Raw genomic sequence first — 16,260 nt, forward strand, 5'->3', positions numbered from 1 at the left:
ACTAGGATGGGAAAAGAATTATGTCTTTCTTTCAATATAATTGGTTTCCTTTGTATATTATTTAATGCATTGAATGCCATTATTTTGAGAAGGGGTTCAGGAGTTCCCCAGACAGTTTAAGAGATCCTTGGTACAAAAAAGGTTAAAGGCCTCTGCCACAGAAGAGTTCTTTCTTTGACAAAAGTATCTTCTACAAAACTACCAATATTAGCCAATAGCTACAAATTCAACTTTATATATATATATACATAGCACTTAATGCATTTCATTCCTTTTGGCAGAATTATTACAGCGTGAAAAAGAACTTCAGAAAAGAAGATCATTTTTAAGAAGACATGAGCATGATGCAGAAAAGAATGCAAATTTGACCTGCAAGTTTAGCAATATGGAAGGAATCAGTGCTTCACCAAATATGTCGTGTGCTTCTGTGTCTGTGCCTAGAGAAGCTGACGTTAGATGCTTTGTTTATAAGCCAGCCTCCTTAGATCCTACTCAGTCAGGAGAAAATATGGATACTTCTGAGAATAAGGGTAATTTTAAGACCTCAAGACTAGTTTTATTATAAATCAACCATTTCCTTAGTAAAAACAAACTAACAAACCCTGGATCCCAAACACTGATTGACCCTTAATATATTATTATATTATATTATTAAAAGAAGGTAAAAACATGGTCCCTACTCACATTCTAATGGAAAAGACAGTCCAGGAGCTATGGACATAGCTATTTTCTCTTCAGAAGACAACTTTTGCATGTCTAGAAATAGTTTCCTTCCTCTAAAGATATACTTTTAAATATTCAATGACTTTCTATAACTTTAGGAGTAAAGACAGTTTTCCTGTTTCTTTTGAGTATACTTTGAAGTGTAACTGAGATTACTTTCTATTTAATCAGATCACCAGTTACTGGTGGAGATTGTAGATCTTTCAGTCCCCACTCCCACTACATTAAAATAAATGGCATTCAAATTAATTTTGGCAGATTGAAGACATTTCAATGGGAAATCTGCTTTACATTTAGAAGTAGGGTTGGTTAGATTTTTCATCAAGCTACAGGTATGAGATGTTAGAAGGCATTACTTAAAGATTGTGTATGATTTTCTGGTTGATTGATTTATTTTTTTTCTGTTTTTGTTTTTGTTTTAATGGAAATTAAGGAAAGGATAGAAAGCTGACATTTTAGAATAAGGATTCTTAACTTTTTATTTCCTATGTCACAGACTCCTTTGACAGTCTGGTAGATGTATGGATTCTTAATGGAAAAAATAATACACAAAAGGAAATATATAGGGTTCTAAAAGAAGCCAATTATATTGAAGAACATTTGTCAAGAGATTTTTAAAAAGCATGTACCTAGTTAAGAATCCTATTTCTAAAAAAATAAAAGCAGAGTTTTCGCTAGCAATTACAGAACATATAATATGCCCTTTATCTTCCAGTCCTTCCAGTATAGAGACGCTATAAAGTTGGAATGCATATGAATATATACTAGATATAACAGATATTCATGTATTATACTATATAAAATAAACTGTACCATAGGTACAGTATACCATATGGTCTATAAATTCACATATAATTTATATGTATACACTAATGCAGAGAATACCTAAGATCACTATAGAATTCAACTTCTTAGACATGTGAAGGAGAATTTAAGCTAAGAACTGAAAGAAACCAGGAGGCAGAGAAGATGAAGAGAATTTTAGGAGGAAAAAACAGCTAGTGAAAATACACAGTCAGAAAATGTAATATCATATATGAGTATTAGCAAAAAAGTCAGAGGTGCTGGACTGTACAAGAAAGGAAAGGGAACTAAATAGGGGAGAACTGCAAAGACAGGAAGGAAACTAGAAGGTTTAAAAGTTAAATAGGATTTTCATTTAGTTGCTTGCAAGTAAGGGATGCAGTTTATTGAATATAGGGATGGTACAGTCAGACCTATGATTTAGGAATTTGTAGTTGTTTAGAGGATGGCCTAAAGTAAAGACTATTGCAGTAGACAAGGCATGAAGTTATAAGCATTTGCATCAGGGTGCACTGGGTGAGTAGCAAGAAGAAGGCATATATAAAAGATATAATGAAGATAGGATTTTGCAACCTTGAGGTTATAAGCCAAAGTGACTGGGAAGATGTGATCCTCTGGGCAGTAACAAAGAATTTCAGAAAAGGGACTAATTTGAGAATAAAGATTAATGAATTCTGTTTCAGGTTTGTGGAGTTTGAGTTTTTGTAGGACATCCCTTTTGAAGTGAACAATAGGATGTTAATAATAATAATAGAGGTTAAAGCTGGATCTGAGAATTGTCTGTAAATGTAATAATTATAATAGCACTTATTTGGATGGTTGGTTTAAGGTCTGAAAAGTGCTTTATGAATGTTATTTAATTTGATTTGCAAAACAATCCCAGGAGACAGTTCTGTTATTATCCTGCTTTTACAAATGAAGAAACTGAGGTAGCCAGAGGTTAAATGACTCATCCAGAGTCACCCATATAAATGTCTGATTCTAGACTTAAATACACATATTCCTAACTCCATGCTTAGCATTTCATCTACTGTACCACCTAGCTATCTAGGCATCTGCATAGAGATGATCAATGAATCCTTGAAAATTGATGAGACCATCGATCAAGATAGTGTATAGGCAGAAAACAGAAGAGGATAGGACAGAAGGGACTATTATAGAAAACAGGAAGCATAATGTCCAAACCTGAAGTCTCTCTTTCTTATCACACTGACCCCTATTCACAACTTCCCTGTTTCTTTTGAAGGTACCAACATCCCTCCAGTCATTCATTCTTGCAACCAAGTTGTGATGTTCAGCTTCTTACTCTCTTAATCCCCCTACTCCCTCCCACCCCACACACCCCCCCCCCCCTGCCAATCTTAGGAAGACCTGCAGAGCTAACCTTTGAAACAACTTTCAGATCAGGTGCCTTCTTTCCTATGACAAAGCCACAGCTCTCCTGTAGACCCTTGTCCCCTCACACCTAGAACATTGCACTAGCTCTCTTGTGAGGCATCCCTGCCACAAATTGCTCCCTGCTCTACTCCCTCCTCTATTCTGTGATCTTCCTCCAAGGCAGGTCTGACCATGTTACCCACCTTACTGAATGATGCTAGTGGTCGTCCTTCTGGAAGAGCAGCAACCTGACATCACTATGTTAGAGTCAGGTTCCAGTGTGTCCAACTGTGGCTGACCAGACTAGGAAGAGCTTAGAATGCTCTACAGCAGGGCAGACCCAAAGAGCCTCTATGAGCATTTGGGGTAGACCCCTCTAACTTTGAGTATCTCGAGTTTCTTCTGAGCTAATTTAGTTCTGCTCTGCTCCTAGAGCACAGCACCTTCTCTGATGAGGGCACTCCATTCTGGGCGGTCCTGTGACAGTGTCTCTCCCATGTCATACAGTTAATTCTAAAGTTCTTAAGAGAGAAATTGAAAGTGTCCTTGTATCCCTCTTTCTGAACACCTTGTGAATGTGTGGCTCCCTATTACCTCCAGGAGCAAATATAAAATCTTCTATTTGACCTTCAAAGCTCTTTATCCTTCCTGGTCCATTTGTACCTTTCAAGTGTTCTCACAGAATTCACTTCACACATGGCCCTGGTTTCCTTGCTGTAACTGGAACAAGACAATTTATCTCCAAACTATAGGCATTTTCTGGCTGGCCTCCATGCCTCCCCTCTGCCTGCTGGCTCCCTTAACTTTCCTCTAGTTCCAGCTAAAATTCCACCTTATAAAAGGAATCCTTTCCTGTTCTTCCTTAAATCTAGCACCTACCTTCTGTAGTACTTTGTAGTCGTGTCTCCTCCTCCAGCCCATATGATTATGAACTACTAGAAAGGAAGGATTGTTTTTACCATTCTTTGTATCCCCAGAACTTAACATAGTTCCTGACACAAAGCAAGTTCTTAGTAAATGTGTATTGAGCGACAGATCATGGGCTCCAGAATGAAGGAAGAAGGATTTGCCTGGACAAGGAGGAAAACTATTTCTTTATGAGATAGGAATAAAGGAAGAAGTAGTGGGGAAAGTTATCTGAGTTGTAGGAAGAGAAAGAAAAAGAAGTTCCTGACGAATGTCCTCCATTCCATGATGAGGCAATGAAGAACAATTTTAGTGAAAATTTTAGGTCACATACACACGTTTGTAATAGCAGCTTAGTTCCTTTGTTTTTCTGGCTGTCTGAATTTTTTTATCTATTTTCCATGCCTTGATCACAAAGGAGGGGAAAAAAATTTCACATGACTTTGTACCCTTATTAGCAATCAAAATAAGCTGTGTGACAGCTGGATGGCATAGTAGAGCACTAGCCCTGAAGAATGGATTCAAATCCAGTCTCAGACATTTAAAAGTTGCTAGATGTGTGACCCTAGGCAAGTCATTTAAACCCAATAGCCTTGCCTAAATAAATATATGCATAGATATGTATACATTATATATATATATATATATATATATATATGTGTGTGTGTGTGTGTGTGTGTGTGTGTGTGTGTATGTATGTGTGTGTGTATGTATAGTGTGTGTAGATATATATATATATATATATATATATATATATAGTGTGTTGTGTGTATATATCAAAGCAAGGTCTTGGGGGGAGGTAAGGCAGGTAGGGAGAAAAAAAATCCAGGAACTCAAATTCTTATAAAAATGAATGTTGAGAATTCCATGTAATTGAAAAAAATAAGATACTATTGTGAAAAAAAATTGAAATAACCATGGTTTGTTTTAGCTTCCCTCATTTCCCCCCAAAAAAGAAATCAATCTAAGAAAGATATGACATATGCTTAATATCCCAACATATATTTAAATTCAGTATTTTGTTCCCTCTCCACAGAAATTTTGAGCATTCATCAAGGGCAAATATTCGTTGATCCAGACTTAAAGGTCCTGCCAAGAGAGGCAGGAATAGCTGGTGAAAATTCTCAGACAATTAATGTCCAGCCTTTGTCAAGACCATCATCTCCTGGATCTACTGTTAAACAAATTTCTCATAGGCCTTCTGGGAGTGAGTCTACTTGGAAAAGCTAACATTTAGATAGTTATTATTATGTGCCTGGTACTGTACTAAGCATTTTATAATCATAATCATATAATCCTCATAACCCAGGGAGAAAGGTGTTATAATTATCCCCATTTCACAGATATAGAAACTGAGGCAGACAGAGGTATAAATGAATTCCCCAGGTCTATATAACTGGTGAGGCCAGATTTGAAATTCAGTCTTTGTGATTCTGGAAGAAGCTACCCGGCTTAGTAGATAAAACACTGGGTCTGGAATCACAAAGACATAAGTTCAAATATAGTCTCAGACACTTAATAGCTATGTGGCCCCGGGCAAGTCCAGTTAGTACAAATTACCTGTGAAAAAGGAAAGTCTGGAGACCTGTTTGGTCACCAATTGGGGTTCAGTCTCTCTGATCATTAGAAGGAGCTTCACATAGTAATGAAATGAAACTGTAGGGGATGACACAGATGAGAAGGCATATATATAAAATATAGAGGAGTGAGCAATCTTTGCCATCAGAAAGCTTGTTTGTGTTCCAGCTCTGATACTCATTAGCTATTGAATGGTACAGAAGCCACTAACTCTTTAAGAGTCTTACTTAACCTGATAATAATATTTACATTAGTATTGTTATGGCAAAAAATACTACAGAATCCTAAAAATCCCTTCATCTTTAGCATACCATCTCAGACTCTCTCCTTTCTTAATGAAGCCACTGAAAGGGTCAGATATTGCACATACTGTGCTGATTGGTTTTGCTAAAAAAATTTTTTTAAGGTGTAATAGCATCATAGATCACAGGATTAAGATTTTGAAAGTACCCTAAAGACTATCTAATTCAATCTTTTACTTAAAAAAAAATCTTTTTAATTATTCATTTGTTCATTAAGCTATTTATTTATGCATTCATTCATTGGTCCAGCCATTCATAATATTAGTTCATGTGTTTATTTAATATTGGATCTCCTTATCTCTCCTGGATTGGAAGTGTAGCATTTACTCATGTGCTGCATTGATAGTCAATAGGAACTGGAGGCAGGTATGTCTGGCTCCTCGGGGACTCATCATAATAGAGCACAACTGGAAGCATGATATGGGCAACAATAACATTTTAATCAACCATAGAGAGTATGGGAGCAAACAATATAGTAGAGATAAAAACAGACAGCATAGGAACAGGAGATGGGATGGTGAAAGAAGGCAGTGAGAGGAAGAAACTGGGGAGTAGAGTTAGGAGCACTAGAACATGTGCTCCCTTAAAAGATGGAAGATGGAGGGGTGGGAAGAGGCGAGATAGGGAAACTGACTCTTATTTTTGCCACATTGGAGTTAGTTCATGACATAGCCATATCATCCTAGAGTTCTCTGTAAAACTTTAAAGATAGGCAGGCCGCATTATCTCAAAACTCTATACCATTTGGTGATTGGCTAGTCCTTACTTTAAATCATAGGACTAAAAAACCCTGATAGTAGTGCCTTAATGGCTTTCATTGATTTAACACAGATTGCCAGGAGGTGAATTTTAGTTAATATATGATATTATAAATTATGCTTTTTTTTTATTTTGAGCACAATTAATATGTAACTTCTTATAAAATTGCTTACTATAATAGAGAAGTGGGGGTGGGGAGTATTGTAGGGCCAGAAAAATTTTAACACATAGACCCAACACTACTCCTGGTCAGCACTACAGTGCTTTGACCTATTGCTCTGACTTGGACCAGCCCAGGCCATCTTAAAGAAACTGATGGTACCCTCCTCCCAGGAGTTCACCATATTATTGCCAGACTTCAGTTGTATACAACTGAACTTAAGTTGAATTGAAATTAAGTTCCTTAATTTACCACAGCTCAGAATTCCCAAATTGAAGCAATTCACCAATTCAGCTGCCTCAGTATCAAAGATGAAAACTTTTATGGATTAATTAATTTATTTAAAATTGTTCTTATGATGGATATGACACCTGATTATATATATCATAAGAAAAGCCATTAATATAAATTGTCATTGCTTGAAGATTTGTAAAGGATTTCTAGAGGATGCATACTCTTAGCTATTATAGACTTCCAGAAGAGAGAAAAAGACTAAAGAGCAAAATATCTTTGTTCTTTTCATGTTATCTTGTAATGATCATCATTGTAAAATCTAAATAGACACATAAAATTCATTATTTTGATAAAACCAAATTGGTAAGCTTATTATTTTATGTAAAAATACTAATATTAAATATAAAATTGAGGTTTTTAAATTGAGATCCATAAGTAGATTTCAGAGGTCTAATGAACTGGGATGGTATAATTGATTTCCTTTGTATTCTTTTGTATGTTATTTATGTGTTGAATGCCATTCATTATTCTGATTAGGTGTTTCAAGGGCGTCCCCAGACTGCCTAAGAGAGCCAAAACACAAAAAAAGTTAAAGGCCTCTGCCAGAGAAGATTTCTTTCTTTAACAAAAGTACCTTCAACAAAGCTATCAATATTAGCCAATAACTACAAATAAAACATGACACATATATCATATATGCATTTCATTTTTTTTTTCAGAAGATGTATTAAAGCACGAAAAGAGACGTCAGAAAAGAAAACCATTTTTAAGAAGACAAGATCATAATACAGGGAAGAAAACAAATTTGACTTCCAAGTGTAGCAATATGAGAGGAGGAATCAGTGCTCCAGACATAACTTTTTCTTCTGTGTCTGTGCCTAGAGAAGATGACATTAAATGTTTTATTTATAGGTCGGCTTCCTTAGATTCTGCTCACCCAGAAGAATCTAAAAATACAGATACTTCAGAGATTAAGGGTAATTTTTAGACTTTAAGACTAGTTTTATTGTAAATCAACTATTTCTTCAGTAAAAACAAACTAACAATCCTGAGACCTCAAAACACTTATTGAGCCTTATTATATACTAGGCACTACTCTTAAGTGCTAGGAATAAAATGAAAGGCAAAAAACATGGCCCTTACTCATACTGTAAGAGAAAAGACAACAGAGAAACTATGTACAGAGCTGGTTTCTCTTCAGAAGACAACTTTTGCATGTCTAGAAATAAAGCTTCCTTCCCCTAAAGATCTACTTTTTAAAATTCAATGACTTTATATAACTTTAGGAGTGAAAGCAAATTTCCTGTTCTTGAGTATACTTTGATGTGTAACTGAGAATACTTTCCATTTAATCAGTTCACTGGCTACTAGTGAATGTAGATCATTCCAATTCCCAACTCCACTACAGTAAAACGAATGGCATTCAAATAATTTTTGGCAGATTGAAGATACTTCAATGGAAAATCTTCTTTACATTTAGAAGTAGGGTTGGTTAGATTTTTCATCAAATTACAACTATGAGGTATTAGAATGCATTAGTTAAAGATTGTGGGAGATTTTCTGATTGACTGGGTTTTATTTTTTTTCTGTTCTTTTTGTTTTACTGGAGATTAAGGAAAGGATAGAAAGTTGACATTTTAGAATAAGGATTCTTAATTCTTTATTTCCTGTCACAGATTCCTTTGACAATCCAGTGGATATTGTGGACCTTTCATAGATAAAAAATTATTACATAAAAATATATAGGTTTATAAAATAAACCAATTATATTGAATATAGCTATAAAGAGATTTTTTTTAAAAGCAAGTACACACATCCCAAGTTAAAAATCCTTTTTCTAAAAAAATACAAGCAGTTTTCTCTCTGGTAATCATGGACCATATAATATGACCTTTATCTTCTAGTCCTTCCAGCATAGAGATTCTATATAAAAATTAGAATGCATATGAATATATAATACATGTAACTGATATTTATGTGTTATATCATGTGAAATATGATGTATGAAATAAACTATAGAATATGTATAGTCTATAAATTCAATTATCATTTAGATAGTCACACTAATACAGAAAATACCTAGGATCACCATATAATTCAAGTTCCTTTTAGACATGAGGGGTAGATTTTAAGGTAAGAAGCCAAGAGGTGGAGAAGAGAAAAAAGAATTTTAGGAGGAAAAGACAGCTAGTGAAACTGCACAGATTCAGAAGATGTAATATCATATATGAGAATCAGTAGGAAGGTCAGTAATGTTGGATTATAGAATATACCAAGAGGGCAAAGTACAGGAGTACTGCAAAGGTAGGAAGAAATTGTTTGCGAAGGTTCAAAAGTCGAATGGGATTTTCATTTTAGTTGCTTGAAGGTAATGGATACTATTGGAGTTTGAGTATTGGAATGGCACAGTCTGACCTATGATTTAGGAAGATCACTTCTGCAGCTTTTTAAAGGGTGGTCTAAAGTAAAGAAGATTAGACAGGAAATCTAACCACAAGGCAATTGGAGTAGGCAAGGCATGAGGTTATTAGCTTTTGCACCAGGGTATACTGGGCGAGTAGCAAGAAGACAGCATTTATAAAAGATAAAACTTTACAGTAATCTATGAGGATAAGAAATCAAGGGTAACATTGAAGTTATGAGCCAAAGTGACTGGGAAGATGTGATCCCCTGGGCAGTAACAAAGAATTTCAGAAAAGAGACCAATTTGAGGATAAAGGTAAGGAATTCTGTTTTAAATTTGTGGAGTTTGAGTTTTTGTAGGACATCCCTTTTGAGGTGAACAATAGGATGTCAGTGATGTGAGATTGATGTCAGAAAAGAGGTTAAAGCTGGATCTGAGAATTATCTGTAAATGTAATAATTATAATAACACTTATCTGGATGGTTGGTTTAAGGTCTGAAAAGTGCTTTATGAATGTTATTTAATTTGATTTGCAAAACAATCCCAGGAGACAATTCTGTTATTATCCTGCTTTTTACAAATGAAAAAACTGAGGTAGCCAGAGGTTAAATGACTCATCCAGAGTCACCCATATAAATATCTGAGGCTAGACTTAAATACACATATTCCTAACTCCAGGCTCAGCATTTCATCTACTATACCACCTAGCTGTCTAGGCATCTGCATAGAGATGATCAATGAATCCCTGAAAATAGATCATTAATCAAGATAGTGTCATCAATCAAGATAGTGTATAGGCAGAAAACAAAAGAGGATAGGACAGAAGGGACAATTTATTATAGAAAACAGGAAGCATAATGTCCAAACCTGAAGTCTCTCTTTCTCATCACACTGACCCCAATTCACAACTTCCCTGTTTCTTGTGAAGGTACCACCATCCCTCCAGTCACACATTCTTGCAAGCAAATTGTGATGTTCAGCTTCTCACTCTCTTAATTCCTCCTACCCGCCCCCTATAGCCAATCTGTTAGGAAGGCCTGCAGAACTAACCTTTGAAATATCTTTCATATCAGCTGCCTTCTTTCCTGTGACAAAGCCACAGCTCTCCTGTAGACCCTTGTCCCCTCATACCTAGAACATTGCACTAGCTCTCTTGTGAGGTGTCCCTGCCACAAATTGCTCCCGACTCTACTCCCTCCTCTATTCTGTGATCTTCCTCCAAGACAAGTCTGACCATGTCACCCACCTGGTGGTGAATAATGCTAGAGGTCCTCCTTCTAGAAGAGCAGCAACCTGACATCACTGTGTTAGAGTCAGGTTCCAGTGTGTCCAACTGTGGCTGACCAGACTAGGAAGAGCTTGGAATGCTCTACAGCAGGGCAGACCCAAAGAGCCTCTATGAGCATTTGGGGTAGACTCTCTAACTTTGAGTATCTCGAGTTTCTTCTGAGCTAATTTAGTTCTGCTCTGCTCCTAGAGCACAGTACCTTCTCTGATGAGGGCACTCCATTCTGGGCGGTCCTGTGACAGTGTCTCTCCCATGTCATACAGTTAATTCTAAAGTTCTTAAGAGAGAAATTGAAAGTGTCCTTGAATCCCTTTTTCTGAACACCTTGTGAATGTGTGGCTCCCTATTACCTCCAGGAGCAAATATAAAATCTTCTATTTGACCTTCAAAGCTCTTTATCCTTCCTGGTCCATTTGCACCTTTCAAGTGTTCTCACAGAATTCACTTCACACATGGCCCTGGTTTCCTTGCTGTTACTGGAACAAGACAATTTATCTCCAAACTATAGGCATTTTCTGGCTGGCCTCCATGCCTCCCCTCTGCCTGCTGGCTCCCTTAACTTTCCTCTAGTTCCAGCTAAAATTCCACCTTATAAAAGGAATCCTTTCCTGTTCTTCCTTCAATCTAGCACCCCTCCCCCAGCCCATATAACTATGAACTCCTAGAAAGGAAGGATTGCTTTTACCATTCTTTGTATCCATTCTTAACACAATTCCTGACACAAAGCAAGTTCTTAGTAAATGTTTATATTGAGTGACAGATCATGGGCTCCAGGATGAAGGAAGAAGGATTTGCCTGGACAAGGAGGAAAACTATTTCTTTTTGAGATAGGAATAAAGGAAGAAATAGTGGGGAAAGGTATCTGACTTGTATGAGATGAGGAATAGGAAGCAAAGGAAGTTCCTGACAAATGTCTTCCATGCCATGATGAAGCAATGAAGTAGAATTTTAGTGAAAGTTTTGGGTCACATACATCCATTTTTGTATATAACTGCTTAGTTCTTTTGTTTTTCTGGATACATTATTTCATCTAAAAATTAGTCACAAAGGAAGAAATAAAATTACATATGACTTTGTACCCTTATCAATAAGCAAAGTAAGTTGGGGCAGCTAGATGACACAGTCAGTAGAGCACTGGCCCAGAAATCAGGACCTTTAATTCAGTCTCAGATATTTAACACTTGTACACTGTGTGATCCTGGACAATTCACCTAAACCCAATTGCCTTGCCAGATATATATCAAAGTAAGATCTTGGGGAAGGAGAAAGTAAGAATGAAAGGGAGAAAAAATTAGAAACTTGAATTCTTACAAAAGTGAATGTTGAAAGCTATCTTTCCATATAGTTGGAAAAATAAAACATTGTTAGAAAAAATAAACATCTTTAGCATCCTTCCCCAAAAAAATTCAAAGCAAGAAAAATATGACATAAATCTTAATATTCTAGTATATATTTAAATTCCATATTTTGTTCCCTCTTCACAGAAATTTTCAGCATTCATCAAGGGCAAATATGTGTTGATCCAGATTTAAAGATCCTGTCATGCGAGGCAGGAACAGCTGGTGAAAATTCTCAGGAAATTAATGCCCAGCCTTTGTCAAGACCATCATCTCCTGGATCCACCCTTAAACAAATTTCTCCTAAACCTTCGGGTAGTGATTCTACTTTGATAGCTAACATATACATAGTTATTATTATGTGCCTAGTGCGGTACTCGGCACTTTACAATCATAATTTTGTTATGATTGTTATTGTCATAGGCAAGAATTGAGGGAAGCAGGGACTCAGGAGGAAAGGTGAAGGTAGGAGTCCACTTTATTAATCAATACCAAGCACTTATATACCATAGGGTTACATAAGATAGAGTATATACCATTCATGCATCAATTACTCAGGGATTTCTTTGTTCTAGGGAATGGGACACGTGGGAATCTATACCTTAAGTTTCTGGTTTATGTCAAATAATATATGACAGAATTCTGCCATTTTTATGACTCCAAGGACTTCCTAAAACTTCAGATAGTCAGACATCCTTGTGCTAACTTTCAAACTTAACTTGTCATAATATAAGCCTATACTGGCCTTAGGAAATAGGCAAAAGTTATTTAACATTAAGGACTAAACACTACAGCACTTTCTTTTATTGCAAGGCTTTAATTGGTGCTTGTAAATCCAGGAGATAGCAAAGGCTTCTTATGTCTCAACTTCTCAAGAGACTGCCATCCCTAGGGATGATAGAAAAGCCAGTCCAGTTTATAGATTAGCATAATTTCCACAGCCAAAAGGCTTTTTTATGCCCTTTGTCTGCAGTCCTCCCACTATCCACAGATCTCAACATCTCCCCCTTCTTGCAACTGGACTAAGTATACTTCAGTGCCAACGTCCAGAAAGTGCCATAGTATGACTTTTAAGATGGTAGGAATTATACAGGCAAGCACTGACAATATAAGTATAAAAAGTAAGCAGAAATAATAAACAATTTCCACTTATCCCATAATGATAGTGAGGGAAACAACTGTAATCTAGTGTCCTCCATTCATTGTGATGTATCATGGAGATGATGAACATTTGTAGTCAACTGTTGTGACTTGTTTATTTATAAACAAGATGAATTCACAACCACACACCACTTCAGTGGCTAACAAACAGATGGTCCAATCCTATTCTGTTATCTCTAACCTTAAGTGCCAGGAATCCCAATGATTCCTGTAAATTCTGAAGATCAGGCATGCTGCTCCATGTTCTAATAATAGCAGCAGCTGCAATTTGTTCACAAGTGCCTATTGGATACTGAATTTGCTGCCAAGTATCAACATAAATTCCTGTTCCACTTAATTGTTCAAATGTAGCTTGTATTTGAGTACCTGACATCCTATTTCTTTGTGCCTGGGCTCTCCATCACTCACTAAATTCAGATAGCCATAACAAGAATTTTCCTGGCTCTAAACATGTTTTAGCTATGCCCTTCCAATCATTAGTATCTCATAGGCTAGACTATCCAATGTATGGTGTTGTAGCTCCATATTGAGAACATGATTTTTAAAAATCTTTTATTATGCTAATATCAAAAGGAGTATGTTGTTGCCTCATCTAACCTGACAAGCCATTTTGATCTGACTCCTCAATCATGGGAAAAGTATCTAGAGAAATTCCAAGAGTTGATTCTCCCCTCTCTTTTGCTTTTAAAAGTGCTTCCTCTAAGCTGGAGAACTGAAAAGTTTCCCCTGCTTGCTTTTTTTTCTCCTGTTCTCTTCTGCTTTATTCCCTATTCCCTTTTCTAATTCCATATTCATAGGAGGGAGAGGAGGAGGAGGAGGAAAGTGTTCTATTTGAATTTGTAAAAGTGGATATAATAAAGGTGCCATGGAAAGATGTAAAAGGCTAAATAGAGAAATCCCTTTTTCCCAGAGCTGGATAGCTCTTGATTAATTTTTACTCTCCTCTGTAACCTGGCAGCCCACACTGACACTTTTCTTTTCTTAATAATATATTGGATCCCTAAGAGCCATTTTAATTACATTATACATAGGAAATGAATGGGATAGAACAGAACCTGGTATGGGTGTGATGATATTCTCCTACCACTTTCCATTTTTCTTGGTCTAAAGTTCCCTCTTTAGATAGCCAAGGAGAAATGCATTCTATGATATCTAAAAATTCTGTGATTTGAGTCTAACTATCAATCCCTGTTCTTTTATAAGTTTTACTAAACACTTTTCATACTTCCTTCAAGAGGGAGGCTTTATAGTTAAGTCTGACACATTATTTGGCTAAAATCTAAAGTGACTGAATCAGTCCTCACCAAATTCTGCTGCCCTTGTTCAAGGATGCCAGAGACTCCCTGAGCAAACTCACATTGTTCCAAGTCAGGGCGGCTGCTGTCCTTGATTCCAAATCCCTGTTTGGGCACCACTTATTGAGTTACTTTCTGGTTGTTGGGAGAACCCCAGAGCCAGCTGGAATTCTGTCATAGACAAGAAGAACTGAGGGGAGCAGGGACTCAGGGGGAAAGGTGAAGGTAGGAGTCTACTTCTTGATCAATACCAAGCACTTATATACCATAGGGTTACATAAGACACAATATATGCCGCTCATGCATCAATTACTCAGGGATTTCTTTGTTCTAGGGAATGGGACATGTGGGAATCTATACCTTAAGTCTCTGGTTTATGTCAAATAGTATATGCCAGAATTCTGTCATATTTATGACTCCGAGGGCATCCCGAAACTGCAGAGGGTCAGATAATCCTTGTGCTAACTTTCAAACTTATCCTGTCATAATATATGCCTATACTGGCCTTAGGAAATAGGCAGAGGTTATCTTAACACTAAGGACTAAACACTAAGGCACTTTCTTTTATTGCAAGACTCTATTATGCTTGTAAATCCAGGAGATAGTATGGCTTCTCATGTCTCAACTTCTCAAAAGACTGCCATCCATAGGAGTGATGGAAAAGCCAGTCCAGTTTGTAGATTAGCAGAATTTCCACAGCCACAAGGCTTTTATACCCTTTGTCTGCAGTTCCCCTCCCTCTCCCCCCCCCCCCCAGTATCTGTGGATCTCAACACATAACCATGTGATCCTCACAACCCAGGCAGAAAGGTGTTATTATTATCCCAATTTCACAGGTGCAGACAGAGGTATAAGTGAATTCCCCAGGCCTTTACAGCTGGTGAGGCCAGATTTGAAATCCAGTCTATGACTTTCGAAGGAGTACCATGGCTCAGTGGATAAAACACAGGAAGACCTGAGTTCAAATGTATTCTCAGAAACTTATTAGATTTGTGATTCTGGGCAAATTACCTGTGAATAAAAAAAGGCAGGAAACCTGTCTGTTCACCAATGGAGTTTAGTCTCCTTGATCATTAGAAGCAGCTTCACATAGTAGTGAGGTATAAGTGAGCTGCAGGGTATGACTCAGATGGGAAGGCATTGTGAGAATACATATGTATAATGTAGAGGAGTGAGCAAGGCTTAAGGATCAGAAGCTTGTGTTTGAGATCCAGCTCTGATACTTATTAGCTATGCAGTATTACAGAAGCCACTAACTCTTAAGAGTCTTGCTTACCTGATCTGTAAAATTATATTTACATTAGTATTGTTATGGCAAAAAGTACTACAGAATCCTGAAAGTCCCTTCATCTTTAACATACCATCTCAGACTCTCTCCTTTCTTAATGAAGCCATTAAAAGGGTCAGATATTGCACATACTGTGCTGATTGGTTTTGCCAAAAACCTTTTTTAAAATTTAATAATATTGTAGATCATAGGATTAAGACTTTGAAAGGACCCTAAAGGCTATCTAATTCAATCTTTTACTTTCTTTTTTAAAAGATCTTTATTTTTTAATCAGTCATTTATTCATTCTGTTATTTGTGCATTCATTCATTTGTCCATTCATTCATCAGTTCATTTGTTTATTTAATATTGGATCTCCCTATCTCTCCTGGCTTGGAAGTGTAGTATTTACTCTTGTGCTGCATTGACAATCATCTTATGAAATTATGAAATGGAGGTAAGCATGTCTGAAAGCATCATATGGACAGCAATGACATTTTAATTAGCCACAGTGGGTATGGAGACAAACAATATAGTAGAGATAAGCAGACAACAAAGGAACAGGAGGATGGGATGGTGAGGAAGAAACTGGGGAGGGGATGAGTAACTTAACCATAATTTGGAGTTGGAAGCACTAAAGCAGTACGCATTCTTAAAAGATCAAA

General features: G+C 36.7%; 1 protein-coding gene across 8 annotated transcripts in view; it reads left to right on the forward strand.

The window, feature by feature from the left end:
• PDE1A (phosphodiesterase 1A) overlaps nt 1-16,260 on the forward strand; it is a 458,879-nt gene that overhangs the window by 426,816 nt on the left and 15,803 nt on the right. For 5 of the 8 annotated variants that reach the window (XM_031960363.1, XM_031960362.1, XM_031960364.1 and 2 more), the window contains 4 exons: nt 282-530; nt 4,847-5,017; nt 7,563-7,820; nt 12,020-12,187. The exons of 1 other annotated variant lie outside the window; for it this stretch is intronic. In XM_031960363.1, coding sequence (XP_031816223.1) covers nt 282-530; nt 4,847-5,017; nt 7,563-7,820; nt 12,020-12,187 — 846 coding nt within the window. Of the gene's footprint in view, nt 1-281; nt 531-4,846; nt 5,018-7,562; nt 7,821-12,019; nt 12,188-12,295; nt 12,338-16,260 lie in introns of those variants that run through there. 2 more of the 8 variants (XR_004233070.1, XM_031960367.1) reach the window with 2 other exon arrangements.

The sequence above is a fragment of the Sarcophilus harrisii genome, chromosome 3 (genome assembly GCF_902635505.1).
Source record: "Sarcophilus harrisii chromosome 3, mSarHar1.11, whole genome shotgun sequence".
NCBI lineage: Eukaryota > Metazoa > Chordata > Mammalia > Dasyuromorphia > Dasyuridae > Sarcophilus > Sarcophilus harrisii.